At 37.2% G+C, this 20,322-nt stretch overlaps 2 protein-coding genes and 1 long non-coding RNA gene across 4 annotated transcripts; 2 read left to right on the plus strand and 1 right to left on the minus strand.

The window, feature by feature from the left end:
* The first annotated feature begins 2,376 nt into the window (after positions 1 to 2,376).
* Positions 2,377 to 7,651, plus strand: LOC137966325 (uncharacterized). Of its 2 annotated transcripts, none has more exons than XR_011116203.1 (4): positions 2,377 to 2,655; positions 2,911 to 3,921; positions 7,214 to 7,316; positions 7,425 to 7,651. It is a non-coding gene; the product is annotated as an uncharacterized lncRNA (long non-coding RNA). The 2 variants fall into 2 exon arrangements; XR_011116202.1 differs by having other exon boundaries at positions 7,428 to 7,651.
* A 41-nt stretch (positions 7,652 to 7,692) lies between these two features.
* Positions 7,693 to 14,510, minus strand: LOC137966315 (U4/U6 small nuclear ribonucleoprotein PRP4-like protein). The gene is made up of 5 exons (XM_068812900.1): positions 13,243 to 14,510; positions 9,054 to 9,507; positions 8,375 to 8,572; positions 8,184 to 8,265; positions 7,693 to 8,054 (listed from the first exon to the last, which is right to left on the minus strand). Exons 1-5 carry the CDS (start codon positions 14,148 to 14,150, stop codon positions 7,957 to 7,959), a joined length of 1,740 nt encoding a protein of 579 aa, XP_068669001.1. The 5' UTR covers positions 14,151 to 14,510; the 3' UTR covers positions 7,693 to 7,956.
* A 2,331-nt stretch (positions 14,511 to 16,841) lies between these two features.
* LOC137939229 (vicilin-like seed storage protein At2g28490) lies at positions 16,842 to 18,695 on the plus strand. The gene is made up of 5 exons (XM_068784461.1): positions 16,842 to 17,160; positions 17,314 to 17,495; positions 17,614 to 17,694; positions 17,775 to 18,179; positions 18,267 to 18,695. Exons 1-5 carry the CDS (start codon positions 16,842 to 16,844, stop codon positions 18,693 to 18,695), a joined length of 1,416 nt encoding a protein of 471 aa, XP_068640562.1.
* The last annotated feature ends 1,627 nt before the right edge of the window (positions 18,696 to 20,322 follow it).

Below are 20,322 nucleotides of genomic sequence, written 5' to 3' on the forward strand. Positions count from 1 at the left end.
AGCAGCCCACTCTACCGACGACCCACTCTAGTAACATTGTTAGGTCGCCCCTTCCGAGATTCGAACTCGCAACATAAATAGTGGTTTTGATACTAAATGTTAAACACCTAGCCAATACTACCAAAAGACCGGCTTGATAGGTAATGGAAAGCCAAACACTTAACCCATGATCATAACAAAGGGGCACATGGAAATCGATCCGTGTAGAGGAGATCGACGGGAAGCTTCTCACTGGAAAAAATATCTATCAGATAAACAGGAGATCGACTTGCTTTGATACCAAGTAAGCTTTAAAGAAAACTCTTTATTCACTACGATTATAACTAAGATTGCATTGAGTATTTATACATAAAATTGAAAACATAAAATAGCTATTTCTGGTTTGGTGATTCGTCGGTTCTGGATCGGGGATCTGTCTGTTTTGGTTGATGGAGGCCTGGTTTGTAGGTTTTCCTTGCACTGTCGTTCCCATTCTCTAAAAAGAATCAAAGAGCAATAAGACAACGTAGACAGAAAATGGGAAAGAAAGAAATGAAGGGAGGGAAATCCATGGACGTAGAGTATTTGGGGAGTTCAAAACCTGGCACCAACAACATCCCAGTACAAAAATCTTTTCACCACGCAGTTATGGCCTTCTGGAGAAGGAGGTTGTTACCAGTGCAAGGTGTTGAGCCCAATTTCTTGGTGGCTTCAGGGTGTTCTTGGCGAAGGGCCGAGGGGAAGAAAAAAATGAATAAAACAAAGTTGGGGTGTTATTGCTTTTATAGATTATTTCGCGCTTAGAGTTTAGGTAGTTCAAAAGTACTTAGTAATTATAATATTTATTAATATATATATATAATATTTATTTGAGTTTTGTGGAGTATGAAGTTCTTATTACATAGCCAAGGATTATTATTATTATTATTTTGATTTAGATATGTTTTAATGATTTTTTTAAAGAAAAATGTAAGTAATCAATAATTCTTAATAATTAGTAATTAATAATTAATAAAAAATATTCTTTCTAATTTTTAAGCTTATATAATAAAATTATTTATAATATAATATTTTTATTAATACTTATTAATACTCTAATGTTGATAATAATTATAATAATTATATATATAATTTTAATAAATAACTATTATCATGGTAATTATTTTTTTATTCAATTAATTATTACATAATTATAATAAAAACAACATTAAAAAGTATTAGTTCAAAACTACTTAGAATCCATTTTTTTCACAATCATTTAAAATCAAATATATAATATTTTAATGTATGTTTGATCATTTTAAAAAAAAATCATGTATTTATTATTGTTTGTCATATTAAATAAACATGACATACTAAGGCCTTGTTAGTGCCCTTCGTAAGTGAAATATATTTCACTTACACTAGGTAAAATACGCCAAAACCTGTTAGTGTCCTTTGTAAGTTGGGAGGGAAAGTAAATTACAAATGTAATATACTTTCCCTCGGTTTAGGCATAATGCGAGGGAAAGTGAATTCAGAGGGGTCGAGCTCTGAATTCACTTTCCCTCCATCAATTACATCGGGCTTGGGCTGTCGAACAAGGGTTTTGGAGATAAAAATTTCTCTCTCGCTCACGACCTTTGGCGATTTCAATCGCCCCCTTTGCGACCTCTCCCCGGCCTTTGACACCCTTCCTCTCGTAGTCCCTTGCACTGACAACCTTCGACAACTTCTCTCTCCTCTTTGCAACCTCTCTGGCTCCTCTCTTGCTCACAACCTTTGGCAATTTCAATTGCCCCTTACGCGGCCACTCGATAGTGCTCGACTCTCTTCCTCTTGTCGTCCCTAGCATTGGCGACTTCTCTCTCCTCTGTGCATCCTCCATTGTCCTCTTAATGGTTTTCTTTGTTATTCGTCTTTCCACTCGCTGAGTGAGGAAGACGAGCTATAGTAACTAAATTATTTTTTCCTTTTTAAATAACCATTGTTATTATTTATGTTTTGTTATATTTTTTTATAATCTTTTTTATCTATTTTTTATTTTATATTCATATTTTGGACTTTTTCATTATGCAATACTTAGTGTTTAATTACTTCTCAAATTTATTTTTTAATTATAAAGTATAATTAAAATAATAATTTATTTTTATTTTCTTTCATTCCTTTTAAAATAGTTTTAGCTTTGTTTAAAATAGTACTTTACTTTACTTCTCACTTTAACTTGGAAATTACTTCAGACTTTCCCTCCGACTTTCACACCGTACTTACAAAGTGCCCACCCCCCAAATAATAATACTTGATGTATTAATAATAATAATTTTTTTAATACTTGATTTATTAAATAAAAATGCGAAAGTAATATTTATTAGTAATTATTAGCTACTACTCCATCACCCTTCGTCCCCTGACCCGAGAACAGAAAGCGAGCGCTTAAGAGAGATCCAGACCTCCTGGTCTCAAGAACGCAAGAACGCCAGAACGCAAAACTCGAACTCAATGTCTCTCGCCTTCACTGTCATCCCCCAAAAGGTCGACCTGTTCTGGGTAAAACTTTTTGCAGGTGCGAGGCGTTGAGTTATTCGAAGGCGCGCGTTGTCGGTGTTTCTTTTGTGATCTTCCTTAATTGCAAATGGCATTATGAATTGGGAGCGACGGGAACAACCATGACTACGTTCGTCTTCTTCTTTCTTCCAGGTATTTAACATTATTCATGTTTCTTTCTTTATCTTTTTCGTTATCTTTTTCCATTTTTATAATTCTTGGCGCCCGTAACCGCTCTTTGTATTAGTTCTTTTCCGTTATCTTTTTCCGTTTTTATGATTCTTGGCGCCATGCAGTGCCGTAACCGCTCTTTGTATTCGTTCTTTTTCGTCCTCTGCTTTTTTCTTATTGTTAGCTCTGTATTGATAGCAGTAACTCTTTCTTTTGGTCGTTTTCCTCTGCTTCCAGGTGATTCTTTCTTTTTGCCTTCTGGAGAAGGAGGTGACCGGCGAAAGGTGTTGATCCCTATTTCTTGGCAAGCCTGGGAAGAATTCAACGCCGATTTCTTGCCATGGGGATGTATTGCCTTTTATAATAGACAACGAATTAGATACAGTAACTCACCCAAACAAATTCCTCTCCAGAAAGCCAGATCTACCATTTTCCGACAACTTCAGGGAAAATTGATCTTTCACGACGGTGGCTTCACAGTGTTCTTGCAGGTGCAGGTGGTCTCGACTTGAACCCACGTTCGTGAACGACCCATATGAGATCTCTGCCGTTGGATCGCTTGAATCTTCCTTGGTTAAGCTTAGCCGTTAATTAAATATAATGCTAAAAATTAAAAGGAATTACGAGCATTAGAGATTGTGATTTGCAACATCTGAAGTTTCGAAGGCGCTAAGCCATAGCAGAGACGCCGGCGACCTTTTGGGGAAGAAAGAGGGGCTACATCAATTTGGACGGACTGAGCTGTTGGGAAGGATGAAAGTCCCAGATGGTTTTCTTTTTTTCTCTGTTTTTCTGCGTTTTGCTGTCCGCATCGGAGGTTACAGTAATGGTAATTTGTTATGCTCTACATGCTTGGTCTCTCCAGATGAAAGAGAAAGATACTGTGTGGTTTGTGCAATTTTGCGTCCCATGGTGTAAGTACTGGTAAATATCTTGTGGCTATTGATCATACTTATTGGGTCTTTGAGAGTTTCTTTAAAGCTTAAAATTTCTTTTAGTCTTTTTATTTGCTTACTATTACAGGGATATATTTTTCCTGGTTTATTGACAGTTAATTACCTTCCTTTACACCAAAAAATTAGGCTCATTGTGTGAAGACTTGCCAAGGGCTGTCCAAGGGGCAGATGAGATTGAAATAGGACAAGTTGATTGCAGTACAAACAAACCTGTGTGCTCCAAAGTTGATATTCATTCTTACCCTAAGTTTAAGGTGTTTTTATGATGGGGAAGAAGTTGGAAACTCTAAAGGTAATGTGGGGAAAATCTTTCAATAGCTATTTTTATTTGTTTCTGCTACCAAAGTCATACCTCCACAAGCTCTCTGACTAACGAAGCACATTGGTGTTTCCCTTGTTCTAAAAATGAAAGAATATGACAATGATTTTCATAAATTCCTGGGTGTGTATAGCAGTGGCACATTGCCTTCCCGGTGCCTTTTTTTTGGTATAGCATACTGTAATTCACATGCCTACAGGCTGGTAAGGCTTCATTCTTTGGCTGTTTATGTTGTTGAAACTTTGGGCTTTTTATCTCTCCATCACTGTTCTCATTCTTTAATATAGGCGAGCAATTAGTATGACCATGAAGAAATGCTTGATACTATTAGGTTAATAGTGTCAGAAACCCATGATATATAGATTGCTGATTCCTAAAGTAACATAAGAAAATCAAGGCAAACAAAGTCACACTCATACCTCATTTGCTTTTTTTTGTTTGCTGTAATTCTTGGAGAACTGCTTGTTCTTTTTATATAGAGGTAATTGCTGGCATCTATTTTTACTGAAAGTAAGTAGTCACAAAATGATCGTTCTGTTTGTTTATAGAGGTGGAGGAATACCATAGGTTGGATCTCATTATAATCGGAAGAAATGTAAATGACTGGCCTGTAGTGTTGATGCTGAACAATGATACAAATGCCCTTGCTTCATGTTGACTCACTTGAATATTTGTATACTAAAAAATAGAAACCTTAAAATGTTGAAGCAGAACCACTGTGCTCATCTTGATTCCCAGCTATTCTTTCCTGTCTACCTTTGTTTTTGAAAGCGATGGCCGGAGCTTATGCTGGATCTCTTCAGTTTATGGAAATAGAGTTCTTACTTTTGGTGCATGCAGAATGCTGGAATTTGAGTTATAGATAAGAGTCTAGTAAAATTAATTCTAAAACATCTTCCCTGATCTTCTCAAGGCTTGGCTGACTTACAACAGGCAGTCTACTCAATCAGTCCTTCAATTTGTTCTGAAGTTTCTTTGTTTATTTTCTTTAAAGAAAAGATTTTTTCCTTGTCTTATCTGTTCGTTGCAAGCTTGGAGGATTAGGAAGGTGTTGAAGTTGGGCCTCTATCACGAAATGACTCCGTCGAGGGAGGTCTTTTCCCAACTAATAAACATTAGATCTTTTCAAAGCCAAACTCGTGTGGAATTATTCTCCCTCATGCAACAAGTCTTACTTCAGATGACTAGCCTAAGATGTGGAACACGTACATCTATAGATTAGGGGACTTGTTACTCAGCAACCCTCCACCTCATGGTGAGGCCTACACAGACTACTTGGCTCATGACGTGAAGAACATACGCACTCCTGGGCAATGGTGATAGTCAGCACAGTTGGAGGTTCAACCAGGGTTTTGTAGAGATCACTAATATTAGTGTGAATTTGGAGATTGATTGGTATCATGTACCCCATAGGCAAATTCATTAGCTGAATACTTTGCGTGACAGGGTCATTTGCAACAGGTTCAAATTATTATCACAGATGTTCCCTGCTTGTAATTTTATTTAGTTTCCTTGGTGGGGCTTCCCACCTGGACCACCCCCTCCCCCTCTTGCTGGTTTTTCTGTATTTGCCATTTTTCATTTTAATAAAATTTTCAAATTTTCAAAAAAAAAAAAAAAAGACATCCGCAGTCAGCCCTTAGAGAACGTTTACAGAGGCCAGGAAGAAAACAAACACGGGCTTTCTTGGCTTTGTCCCCATGTTGAAGTTGTGATTCCATCAATGACTAGCTGAAGTTAAGATATGGGATTTTTTCAAGCCCTACCAATGTGGGATTGTTGTCCCTTACACACAACTCTCAAAACTAGTTTGAGACTTGAGACGTACAACTATAGATTGGGGAACTTTTTACACACCAACAGAATGTATAAGTAAGATTTGTTTTCTCTACAGAAACATATTGCGGACATGTTGAATGGATAACATTCAGAATGATGAACTAGTATTTTTTTTTTTTTGTGTATAGTTATCCTAATTCATCATCATCCATACAAAAAGATAGTCAGTGAAAGTTGAATTTGTCTAATTCATAAGTGTGAAATATATTTAAGGCTGAATCAGTGTTATTATGACTGACCCAAAGAAATGACCGGGTCTGGTTGAACTCACAGCAGCTGGATTGGACCTCCAATTGTTTCAAGGTGACCTCATAACAATGTTATTTTTAAAATACGTAGAAAAAATCCTAAAATCCGAGTCTTCTCCCCTGATCTACAGGAAGAATGGAGGAGGGGTGCAAGGTTCCACCCCCCCTCCCCCATGAAATTTCTATAACAAGGGAGGGTGAGGAATCCATCCTCCATCATTCTGAGAAAAGGTGGAGGGGAGTTGGGCTCCTCTCCTCCCCCTCTCTTTAAATCATAGAGCGGGGGAGGGGAGGGGGGGGACGACTGCGCGTCTCCTCCCCGTTTTCTGATGCTGGAAAGGGATGACTGAATGAAGTTCTCCTCTATTATTTTCTTGAAGAGGAAGTTCCCCCATGCAGCTCAGTAACCTGGCTGATTGGACCATGTCAGCCGGTGGCCGGGCTGCCCAGTTTTTTACCCTGTTTTGGATCTTATCTATTTTTACCTGAATGATCCAAATCCAGTTTAATCCAGTTAAACTGGCTTGTCCCATCTGGGTTTTAATAACTAAGGTTTTGAATGATCTATCCACTTTGTAATAATTTTTTGTTCTACCATTCTGTTTTTTGTATTCTCTCTTTGCGTCCTCTTTATGTATGTGCTGCCTCCTTGATGATCTTCTCATCGTCTTCAAAATAGAAAGGAAAACATAATTTACTGTAATTGGCACAAACAAAATCAATTTCTTATACTGTGGCTAAACTGTATTAAGAATCTGTTTCTTATGTTGAACTTGAAAACAGGTTTTTGCCTTTTCATCTTCCCTCACTTTCTCTAGAGGAAGGTCTATCATGTTTTTATGGCAAAGCATAATAGTGTTTTTTTAAGTGCATTATTTGATTTATTCATATTGGTTTTGTGATTTTATTGAGGGTAAGATTTTCAAGAAAGCCATTAGACAAAGGGCTGACCTCTCTGTTGCTGAGAAAAATAAGAAGCTAATATCCTTTGTAGCCAGACTGTTGGTCTGCTATTAGATACATGTAATCATTGTAGTACTCTTATTCTGCCAGTGGTGCTGTTAATGATAATGTCATAGATTATTTATCTCTTTGCTGTCTAAGTCGGATGACTCCTTGGAATTTGTTATAATGACTTGGTTCTTGTTGGATCTGACTGGTGTCTGATATGATTTCAGGTAGAAGAGATGTTGAATCGCTTAAAGCCTTTGTCTTAGTAGATGCTGAGAAAGCTGCAAGCCATGAGCGGGATAGTGAGAAAGATTCCTTGTAGTGTCACTGGTACATTAAATCTTGAATTTTACTGTCTTCTAAGACCAGGCATGGCTTCTCTATCTAATGTTTTAGAAATTCACAGTTGATAATTTATGTTTTTTCCTTCTCACTCAGCAGCAGATTCAAAGCCCACAGAAGCTGCTTTGGTTATCAAAAAAACGTGTGGAGCTCCTCCCTGCCATTGCAGGGCCTGGTGGATATGAATCTTGCTTTCGTTTTGTTCTACTTCGAAATGTCACCCTTCAGTATTCGGTAAGAAGAGAGATGGGTGTGCAGAGACAATGGGGCTTTTTGAAATTTGTACATTACGAATCAGAATATACAAGTTTGAAAGTAGAGTTCAATGCACATAAATCAGTTTTCCAAGTTAAAATCAAAGAATTCTAAATGAAAACAGAACACAATTTTGTTTTGAGATTACGGAAAACAATTAAAAAAATGAGAATCCAGAATCCAGAACCCAGTAACAGAACAATCTCTCTTCGGGTATTCAAGTTAGATTAGCAGTTAAAGATATTACACAAGAAGCTAATTTCCTCTTTTTAATGCAACACGGGTCACCAGATACACCATTGTTAAACCTTAAAATGCCGCTTCAATCTGAAAATTTTCAGCTGATAGGAATGTTGTTGGCTCCATGAACAGTTCAATCCACATCCATTCTCCCCTGTCCATTGTTGCTATCGCTGCCAGACCATAGCTTGATAGTGCGATCATGTGCAACAGTAGCAATGGATTGTCCATCTGTAGATGATTGGAACTCATTAGTCAACTGAGAGCCATTAAATATTTGTTAACAAACAAAAGCTACTTCATTAGAAGCTCTATCCACGTCTTCCTCAAAAACATTAACTTTCATCAAGGAGAGGTTACCTCCTGCAATATCTAAGCTCGTCACTTTGGCTTCATGTCCAGCCAGTACCTTCACAGGCTTGAAATCTCGAGCAGACCATATCTGATCCACAAAATCGGTAAATTAAATAGACATAAAATGATGTTTAAGATTTTTTTTTTCATTTTCGAAAACTCGTTAAGAAGCTGATCTGATATAGCTGGGAGTTTACCTTAGCAGTCATATCATATGAAGCAGTGGCTAGAAAATATCCCTCCTGTTGCTCATACTTGACTTGAGAGATTAGGTGAGAGTGTGCCGGTATTATGTACAAAGATTTCTTCTTCCTCAGATCCCAGATGCGACAAGTATTATCTTCACTGCCTGTTGCTAAATGATATCCATTAGGGGAGAAACTGAGTCCAAGAACCTGAAGAACAAGTGCAGATCAATGAATGAGTTTTGTTGCCAAGCTTCTAGAAAGAGTAAAATGTCAATGTAAACATTTGTCATATCCAAACCACAATTGATAGATTAGAAAAGAACTTAAATAAGGAATAACCATGAACTTAAGAAAACCATATTGCCTTTAGCCGCATAAAAAGCCTAAATGGTCTATCCATCAACTAGTTGCTTTTAGATTGTTAAGCAGCTGGACCTGGGGGGATGGACTAATAATTTGGCTGGTCATAACCTCTGTGGGAAAGATTAAGTCCATGGAACAAGTTGAACAGGAGACTCAGACAGTTCCTACGTTTCCTTAGATGATCTTTGACCCACGAATTAATTTTAATCAGCCAGCCATCCCCTTCTCCTCTTCCCTCAAGTTTTCAGATATCTCCATGCCTGTTTATGTGGTGGAACATGCTTTCCTTAACAAAAGAAACACAGAACAAATTTCCATGCTTTACCGGTTTAACATGGCCTTCCAAGGCAAGAATGCTTCGTCCAGTTCGTAGGTCCCACACACGAGCAAGTGCATCAAGCCCACATGATGCCACTAATGACCCATCTTGGTGAAAAGAAATCCCATAGACACTCCTACTGTGTCCTTCTTGAAGAAGCAACTCTTCTCCAGACTCAACATCCCATAACCTCCACGTCTTGTCAAAGCTAGTGGTTCCCAAGTACCTGCCAGATGGGTGAAACCCAACACGAGCAAGCCGATCCAAGTGGCCTTCAAATGATTTTAGAAGGGTCCCGTCAGTATTCCACAATTTTGCAGTCCGGTCAGCAGATGCAGATGCTAATTGGTTATTGACAGGAGAAAATACCACATCAGTTGCGCGTTCTGTGTGACCTTTTAACGTGCCGAACTTGGCTACTTTTGGCATGCTCCATAATTTGATTGCTCCACTCCAAGCACTGAATGAGAGCAAAGACATAAAGATCTCAAAAGTTTTGCTAACGACATGTGCAAGAAAAGAGTAAATATGATATTAACTTAAGAATCTAAATGTGTGTTTCAAAGGCCATATAGACAGCAACCCTAAACAATCACACCAAAAGATTTTCCAAGCCACCTATGCTCTATGCAGTAGAAAATGCATAGGTAAATGTACAAGTTGCAGATAGACTAAGTGAACATAATCACAGACTTTTAACAGCAGCATTTGTCTTTGACATTTATTTCTCTCCAAATAAGCTATCAAGTAAGGTTTGACAAACTCGAGGAATATTTCATATCTATCTTCATTAATCTTATCATATTAAAAAAATAAAACAATCTCAAGACTAACATCCAAACTAAGAAAGCGTGTCAGTCCCTACCATTTTCTTCACGAAGAAAAAGAAAATTAGGTTCTTTAATCTAGTGGGTGGAAGAGAAGGTCAGTGGTGACCGGGAGATGTTAGTACAAGTGAAGTAAGAGAGAGAAAGGGAAAATAAATTTGTTTTCTCAGTGAGTGGGAGATCAGTCAAGGATCCAACACTGGGAGAATTTATTAGATGTGAAAAGACAGAGAGAGACAGAGAGAGGCAGAGAGAGTGATTCTGATCCCTTGCAGGATCTTCTTGCTAAAAATAGAGTTTTAAGAGTTCCAACTTATTAAACATTAAAAATAATTCACAACACAGTAATGACACCTCACCAGCAAAAACCAAAACGTCACAGAAAACCACCTTATCAATTATCATACTTGTAATAAATCATCACTGAGCCACCCAGGCCCCTGGTCCTGACAAACATCTATCAAAAGCCACTTCAAGTCTCCAACCCAATGTTCCCATAATTCGACCACCCATAACAGGATTTTTCTCTAACACTGTTGAATTTATGGAAAAGATAAATACTTCATTGACTTATTATAATCAGAGTACATGAACCTCTATTTATTATAGAGGAAGGTAGTAGAGTCCAATTACAATAAAACTACTTTTGTCCCAATTACACCCAAACTCTAACACTTAAAGATAAATCCTAGTATAATTAAATAACCCAAAATAAATAGAAGATTAACATGACTAAAACACTTTTAAACTGAAACTCTTCTGTGGGTTCATATCTTATGGGTTTGGGTCCATCTTCCAACATTCTTAGATATGTGGACCTTCCTTGGTCATGTGGGCTTGAGCCCATCTTCTGTGGATCCCTATCTTGTGGGTTTGGGCCCATCTTCCAACACTCTTAGATATGTGGGCCTTCCTTGGTCGTGTAGGCTTGGGCCCATCTTCCAACACTCCCCCTCAAGTTGGGAGTGAAAAAACATCATGAACTCCCTGCTTGTTGCAAATGATGTATAAAATTTTTTTGTATAAAATGGCAGTCCTCCATATCTTCCAACACTTCCCATGACGTTGGTGCTCTCGTTCATGAGGCACAACTGGCATAAGATAAGTGAGAGTAAAATCATTTCAAGCCATATGACATTGCTCCATACTCCAGTCAAATAACTCATGCAGGATGTTCGACACACTCCTATCTTCTGTAGGTAGTGTCACTCTTATTAATGTTGGTCTATACGCTGTTCGGAAGTGTAATAAAAAAACTCCTCCATCACCGTGTCCCTCCACAGGATAACGACTCTCAAGTGGTAGGAGTAATAAATGTCAATCCATGTGGGTATAACATACAATTCGTAATAAACTCTTCTATCATGGTGAAATAACATAGATGTCCTTACGGGTAGTGAATGTAGTAATAAACTCCTCTGTCACAGTGATGTAACATATACTGAGGTCACCTCTTCTTCAATAATAATGTCTCATCCAAAGAGACATAATAGCTGCAAGTGAATATAACATGACCATTTTCCAACATATAACACGAACCAAAATAATAAACCTTGAAAAAAGACCCATGAAATAATCCGATATAAAAAATTCTTCTTAGATGCACGAGCTTCATTTGTGTTCCCCTTTTCTTGAATATTTTGGTCACATAAAACTTATCCACAACATATGGAATAAAATACCTCTTTTTTCTACTTCTCCCCCTCAAACTGGGAGGTAATGGTAGGGATCCCAACTTGAACCAAATATCATAGATGTAGCAATAAGCCCAAATAACAAAGATGTATAAATAAGCCCTCAAACTAGGGAGAAGTGAGATATTTTCCTGATATAACAACTCAAAAAGTGACGCAAAACAATGGGCTTCAATTCGGATTTTCCAATGCAACAGAATACCAGCATGACCTTCCAATGCAAATATATCTTTAAATATAGATCAAGATGACAAGAAATTTTCTCCTTCTGAAATTAGATTTAAATACTTTTCATCCAAATATAACTTCTCTTCATAAAATATAATTATCATAAGATAAATAATCTGATAGATTTCGGTCTCTGTAATCTGACCGAACTAATTATTGTTTCTCCTTTTGCCAACATGACCATTGACTCTTTCAAGATCAATATCTCCTTATAAAAACTCAGATAGAGAATTGGTGGAATAGGTAAGAAAATAGACTTACAGATATTTCTTTTGATATATAATTTTCCATATAAACTCTCGTTCTTGATAGCACAAAATACCTCAAAAATTGAAGTTTTTTGTTATTGCTCGAACCTTTTTTTGCAATCTGACCTTCACTGTTTCAAATATCGATTTCTCTTTGTAGATAACTCAGATAGAGAATTGGTTAAATAGGTAAGAAAATAAACTTACAGATCTAACACTACTTTCACATAACCAGTTCACTTCTTGTGGCTTGACCATTTTTTTCATTCCAAGTGCACTTCATGGCAATATTACTTTCAGATTTTGCTCTACTCTTTTTGACATGGTGAATGATTTTTCTAAAATAAAAGGCATAAAACAATACATCAGGGAGGGAATCCCAGCCCAAAGATATTAATGAGAAAGAGTTTCCCGCAACAAGAAAAAGTTGCCAGGAAACACCCTCTTATGCTAGCTGACCTGAGAAAGCATTGGCTGACCGAAAAGTGCTTTCATTGCGTCACCCTCTTTTCAGATTTCACTTTATTAAGTAATAAAATTTGCATTAGAATAAATAATTTCAGCTTATTAGTCACAATTATCAGTTTACAACAAAGGTTCACAACCAGGTCGAAAAACACGCCCCTCTCCCCCCCCCTAGACAAAAAAAAAGATAAATAAATACAAGTGGCTGCCAATCATGCTTTGGGAGGAATATTTGAAAAAAAAATATTACAAAGGAAGTGAAAATAATAAAAATAGCACAGTTTAATAATTAATCAAACGCAGTCAAATCAATGGGATGAAATCAGAAATCTCTCCTTAATTTTTTTGAAAGAGAGAAGATATCACTAACGGCCACCAAGCTATCAAGACATTCGTTCACTTACATGGAAGTTTGGGTCTTATACAGGATCAGCCAATGGGCTAGGATCCTATAAGCACATGGCCTCAATTTGCAAGTGTTAAACATGATTTGATATAACAATGGGAGAAAGATATCACTACAGAGAGGAGATCCAAGAGGTATCAAGTGACAGCGAACAATTCAAATACCTAATAAGTTCTATGGAAGTAATATGGCATGATATCTGCTTTCCTTTTTGGTCATGTTTTAGTTCACCGCAAGGAAAATCTCTTCATGGATATTTCAAGCAATCCATCATTAAGATCCAAACTTCATCAATTAAATCAGAAGATAATTGAATGAATAACAAACCTGGTGGCAAGCAAGGTCCCGTCATTTGAAAATGAACACCCTGAAACGGGTCGATCATCTCCAATTTCACTACAATCAAGAACAAAACTGCCAACCTGTTTTATAACCAAATCCATCTCTGCGTCAAAATCTTCATCTGGGTCATCTCTTCTCCTCCTTGCTCTTTCAAGCCTTGAGGCAGCCCTTGCAATAGAGAAATTGGCAATGCTGATTCGAGCCTCTAAAAGAGATTTTGAGCCTTCTGTATAAAATGGATACTGGGGTCCCTCTTCCTCATCCTCGCCCGTGGGTCCTGCAGCCGCTTCATCCTCCTCATGAGCTTTCAACAGCTTATCCAGCTGTCCTTCGGCATCAAGTTTCACCATGATTGACCTCAAACGATCTCGTCGCTCCATTTCTCGCTCCCCAAAGAGGGTCATGGGCTCTCCAAGCCGGCGAAGTCGGGCCCGAACAGCTGCATCATTAGTGGGAACTGCAAGTGCATACGCCCGTCGTTTGAGAAGGAGTTCTTGCATTGCTTTCTCTTGGCGCTCACGGACTAGCTTGCTCTCTTCAGAGATTTCATACTCTGCAGTTGAGGCAGGTCCTGCGGAACCCTCTCGGTCGGAACCTGACTCTAACTTGCTATCCCCATTTTGTGAAACAAGGACAGGAGGGCGGATATGGGGTGCTCGGATAGGAAGAGGGGCAAGTGGCCTGGCAGAAATTGGGTTGACGGGTGCTATAGGCGGAATGACAGGAGGTGGGACTGGGGGAACAAGAGGGCGGATGATTGTGGGAGGTGGCTGTATTGGAACAACAGGAGTTGGAGGGATTGGAGGAATAGTCACAGGAACTGGTGTTGAGTCCATTGGTGTAGTTTCTGAGGGTTCTGTATGAGAAACAGCAATCTGTTTTTCTTCTTCCATCGTATTTCTAACTACAGAGATGGTAAAAGCATAAAATGAAAAGTTTAATATCTTAAAAAGTCTCTCCTGGCTCAGGGAACCAAACCTTTCTCTTCAGGGAATGCAGAACCGGAAGCAAGGAAGGTTACAGGCAAGTGGTAGACCTCACCGACGTCGCCTTATGCAGCTCCTTAGAAAGGGTTCTTTTTTCACAAGAAAATGGAAAATGCTCCTCCAAGGGTAATCAGAACTTCGGTGTTCGAGGGGGATATCGGTTCTGAACTATCTTACTTGCAGGGTTTGGCTGAATCTCGAGTCAATTGGTTGATTCAGCCAGACTAAAAATAGTTACAGCACGAGAAATTGCGGTCGAGGAAGCATCCGACGGGCACCTGCGAGCGGCTGCAGCAGGAAGACGAATTACTGATATAGGTAGGGTAATCGTGCGAGTGAAGAAAATACAGGCTGACCCGGAAGGATGGAGCCGGCCGAGATTTTTAGGCTCAAAGGTAGAATCGAGCCTTAACAATTAGGCTCGAGCTCGACCCGAACCCCTGGCTGTAACAGCTGCAGCCCGTAAGGTTTCAGTTTTCCAAGCTCCGACTCTCACTTTTAGTATAAAATTATTTGAATAATTAAGCTAAATGATTTGAATATAATAGTTTTGAACTAAGCTAAAGATATATTATGCTTCGTCTAGATTAAAATATCCATTTAATTTAATATAATTCATATTTATAATCTTATTTTTATATAATTTATATGACTATTTAAAATATATAATTAACTATAACATTTAGGTCATTATATTATTTGATTAATAGCAAATTTTAATTATTTTTAACAATAACAATATGATAAATTTAACAATATTAATTATTGGCTTGATAATAAAATTTCCTTGTTATTTTATGAATAAATATAATCATATAAACTTTTTTATAACTATTTCAAATATATGATTAAACTATAACATTTAAGTCATTTTATTATTTGTGTAATAACAATTTTTAATTAGTTTAAATAATAAGATATTATTATTATAATAAAATATTCAATAATACAAAAAATTAATCTTATTAATTATTGGCTTTAATAAAATTTATTATTATTTTATAAAATATATAATAATGTAAATTTAATTTAATTTTAAGATATTATATTTATTTAAATCAATAATTTAAATCATTTAAGTATATTAATATAAAGTTTTAAAAATATTTATTTAAATAAATCCACTTATTTAACTAAATTATTTAAATAATTGTAATTAAAAATTTGTATGTAATTTATATAATTATTTCTAATTTAAAATATTACATATATGATTTTAAAATTATTTAAATAATAATCTTAAATATGTTTCCTTAATAATATTTTATTTATTATTCAAAAGATGAATTAATATGATATAATATTAATATACAGCTATAATAACTATTTTTAAATAAAACACATTAAATATAATAAAAATATGTATTTCTTTATTTAAGTTAATTCACTAATTTAAATTGATAAAATCCAATAATTATATTTTTTAATTTCCAACTTACATACTATTATTTTATTTTATTAATTATTTCACTTAAATGATTAGATTTTATTTTAAGTATTACATAATAATTTCTTCATAAGTTGTAAATAATAATAACTTCTTTATTATTATAAAAGATTCAGTATGATACAATATTAATGTAACAACTAAAATAGTAATATGCACCACTTACGGGGAGGGACCCCACCCACCTCATTTTCAACATTGGGGAGGGTAGAAATTCCAATAATGTCAAAGAATGGCAACTTCCCTCTCCCGTCTCTTTTGCTGGTTGAGGGGCAAGAAGGAAAAGATATTATCGATGTTCCCTTAGTCTGCGCAAGAACCCTTGTTTGGGAAAATTTCACTAATTATTTTTTTAGTTGAAAATTTACAAAGAGATTTAAGATTCTCTTTAAGCCAAGTGTAATTCTTAATTACATAAATTGATCTTTCCCCAAGAGATTAAATACAAAATAAATTTTGGCTCTAGTAGTAGCTCCCTTTCTAGATTTCAGGCTCTAAAATGCCAATTATTTTAACTTTAAGGTACTAGAGAACCTCTAAAAATGATTAAAAAATAAAAAAAATATAATACAACCAACTGTTCTAGCCTTCTCCAAATGAAATCCAAGTTCCCAAAACTCTTAGTCCTTCTATGAGTTTGAGGGCCTATTTATAAGTTTTCCATTCAAACTAGCCATTTTTCCCCGTTATCAAAAGAGTACAAAAAAATATTGATTGATAACTAAAAATATATGATCAATCAATCATGTATAGCGGTTATACTTTTTGTGTTCCCTAAGTTTATTGATCTATTAGGGCTTTAATCAATGAGTTTTTAACATTTTAGAAAACTTAATTGATCATGCTTTATAGAATTGGCTATGTAGAGTTTTGTATGATGGATCATGTTTTATATGGTATTGTAGGTTAATTGATCGTGCATAAATTTGTGCACTATTTTGACTAAGATGCACGCCCTCTTCAGCCACCCGTGTGCCCAAGGCTCCGGATCCGAGGTCCCGAACATTGGCTACCTCTTCAACCGCCTGCTTGCGCCGTCTAATCTGCATGCCTCACAGGTGTCTCTCCTCCGCTGCCACCTTTCTCCTCTACTTAAACCTCTCCACCCATCACTCTCCCTCCACTCGGGCCTGGAGTAACCAAGAACGGTAATGGCGATCCCACGACGCAATACGCTGCTGCTTCTACTACTCGTCTGCTCCATCCCAGTGTTAATGGCGGAAAGAGGGGGAAGGGAAGGGGAGGAGGAGGAGGAGGAGGAGGAGCACCGAGGTGGGGAGGGGAGGTTGTTCATGCTGAAGAACCCGAAGCAGGTGATGAAGAGTGAAGGAGGGGAAGTTACAGTTTTCAGGGGATTCAGAAGGAGAGGGACTGCTACTCCCATCCATATCGGCTTCATTAACATGGAACCCAGTACCCTTTTCATCCCCCAATACATTGATGCCAGTTTGATTTTGTTCGTTCGCAGAGGTAATTGGTAATTAATTATTAGCTCTTTTCTTCTTCTTTTTTTCATCATGAGTTGGAATCACAATCGCAGAAGTCTATCCATGGAAGTGATACAGTGTACTGCTTAAGTATGTGGCTGTGGTGATGATGGCAGCGCTGGTGGTTAATTTGCAGGGGATATGAGGATCGGGTGGATTTACAAGGACGACTTGGTGGAGAAGCAGCTGAAGATCGGTGATGTGTACCGGATTCCAGCGGGCTCTGCTTTCTACATTACAAACACGGGTCGCGGACAGAGGCTTCAGATAATTTGTAGTATGGACGCCACTGAGAACCTTGGAGATGATTTTTTCCAGGTAACTTAATTTTTTTCTTCATTTTATTTCTTACATCTGAAGATATATATATTTCTTTAGTTTCTGTTATCGTTGCATTCTTAGACTCTTAGTCTCTGCTATTTTATGTGAATTGCAGTCATTTTTCATCGGAGGAGGGACAAATACACCTTCAGTTCTTGCTGGATTCGATGTCAGGACTCTAACGACTGCATTCAATGTAAGCACCATTAAATTCCCTCCAAAAAAATCTCCCTGCGTCAAAAAATTCATAAAACTTGGTGAACTGTACTTCTTCAGGTCTCTACGGAGGAGCTGACGGCCATCTTGGAGGGAAACAAGGACGGACCCTTCGTCTATTTGAGGAACCCAGACCAGCCCCGCGGATGGGCGGATTTAATGAAGCTAAAACACAAGGGAATGCGAGCTGAAATAGCTTTGGATGAGGAATGTGACGAAGAATCAGTCAGAGACGAAGAGCAGACCACCGTGTGGTCATGGAGGAAACTTTTGAAAGCCTTCTTCATAGGAAAAGAGAACAAGAAGAAGAAGAATTCCGCCGTCAAGGCACCCGACTCCTACAATCTCTACGAAAGAGATCCCGATTTCAGAAACAACTACGGATGGAGCGTGGCCATCTCCGAGCACGACTACTACCCTCTGCGACGCTCCGGTATCGGCGTCTACCTCGTCAATCTTACTGCGGTATTAATTAATTAACCATCATCTTCTTCCTTTATCCCATCTGCGCTTTTGAAATCATTTTTAAGCGAATCGAATCGAACCGTCCAGGGGTCGATGATGGCGCCGCATCTGAACCCAACGGCTACTGAGTACGGCGTCGTGCTGAGAGGGTCCGGTTCGATTCAGGTTGTCTTCCCCAACGGGACATCCGCCATGAACGCCAAGGTGCAGGAAGGGGACGTGTTCTGGATCCCCAGGTATTACCCATTCTGCCAAATCGCTTCTCGGAGCGGACCCATGGAGTTCTTCGGCTATACCACATCCTCGCGGCGCAACAGGCCCCAGTTCCTGGCGGGACGGAGCTCCATCCTGCAGACGATGGGTGGGGAGGAGATGGCGTTGGCGCTCGATATCAGCTTGAAGAGTTATAACAGATTTAGAGGATCGCAGAGGGAGGAGATCATCCTGCCGGAGCTGCTAACGCCTCCCGAGACGACTACGGAGCCTGAGATCATCAGGAAGTCGGGAGAGATCTGATGATGGAGTAGGATTAGAGATAGAGAAGAAAGAGATACATCTGTGTTGGCTCGTTATTTTGTAGAGATCCTTTTTTTTTTCTTTACGCTTTTTCTTTTAATTATAGATCTTCGCATGTAATGAGCAGTGAATAAGACAAGGTTTCATCCTCGTCTACTCCTTTCACGACTGGCAGAATTGCAGAAAAGGGCGAGACAGGAGGGGAGGCCGCCGCCGCCGCCCCTCGCTCGCTGGAGCCTGGAAGCCTCTGCTCTCTTACATGGAAAAAAATTAATTTACTGAAAAAAACAAAAGTTTAGTGGACGCTGAATCAAACGAAAGTGAATTCAAAAAACCTCGCAGTTAAAAACCCTCTATGCTGAAAATCAAAATAGGGTTTTTTACCAAAATACCGATTTGAAAAAATATATTTACGAAAACAACAACAACGACCTTAATTTATTTACAAAAATACCGAACGACCTCAATTTATTTACAAAAATACCAAATTTTGACCAATCCAATCAAAAGTGACACGTAAATTTTTGACCGCTTACGACACATCGACTACCACATCATTATTGTTCCATTGTTAGTGCGATTCGATGCCACATCATTATTGTTGACATGTCATCTACCATGTCATTTGCCACCTCATTATATGATTAAATTTTGAATAAATTTAATATATATATATATATATATTTTATTACCTTATATCTAAAATAATAAATTATTAAAAAAATTAATAAATAATTAAAAAATTAACTCTTACTTATTTAACACCATTTAATATCAATTAAAATAATTATTAATTAAAAAAATTATCGTTACACTTTTTATTACTTTATATTTTAAAAAATAAAATAAAATAAAATAAGTAAACTACTTATTTTTAAAATATTTAGAAATTTAAAATATTTATAAACAGAAAAAATCTTACTATTAAGTCTTACCCATATATTATCGATTTAAAATATTTATAAATTAAAAAAATATACAAAAAAGTTATTTTAAATTTTAAAATAATTTATTTGTATACTTTTCATCACCTTATTTACAAAATAATAATATTTATAAAATTTAAAATATTTATAAATAGAAAAAATCAAGAGTAATCAAGCAAAATATTTCTTATCCCTAAAAACAAGCACAAACACACACACACACAAAAATTGAATTGGAACTTAGAAAATTTTGATCCTTCATTTCATTACGGAGAAAAACATATCCAAAAATAACGAGCCATACAGGCCATACAAAGTATAGAAAAACATGAAAAAATGTAACTATCCAAAAATTAAATTCATCCGCTTGGTTGAGTTCAATCTAGATATCTTACTTGTTCCCACATAATTCCTTATACCGAGGAATAATTTGTCAATTCTTCAAAAATATTAATCCAACCAGAAAAAATTACCGAAATCTTGGGCACATTTATCGATGAAGAAATTAAGTGGCCTGACCTGACCGGACCGAGTTGGTCTGAGTTGAATCGGTCTCGTTGGTGGACTCGGTCAACTGGGAAAGCTGGCTCGGTGGCTTGACACGGGCGCATTGAGTTGACTCGGGCAAGTCCTTGAGAGGCGCTGAAGCAGCGGTAATTAAGTCCGTTTCCTAAGTTAGGAAAATCAAAATTTCCAACAGT

The sequence above is a fragment of the Aristolochia californica genome, unplaced genomic scaffold (assembly GCF_029961685.1).
Source record: "Aristolochia californica isolate CCGP_79_NKW_82.1479 unplaced genomic scaffold, dmAriCali1.0.hap1 SCAF_10, whole genome shotgun sequence".
NCBI classification, from domain to species: Eukaryota; Viridiplantae; Streptophyta; class Magnoliopsida; order Piperales; family Aristolochiaceae; genus Aristolochia; species Aristolochia californica.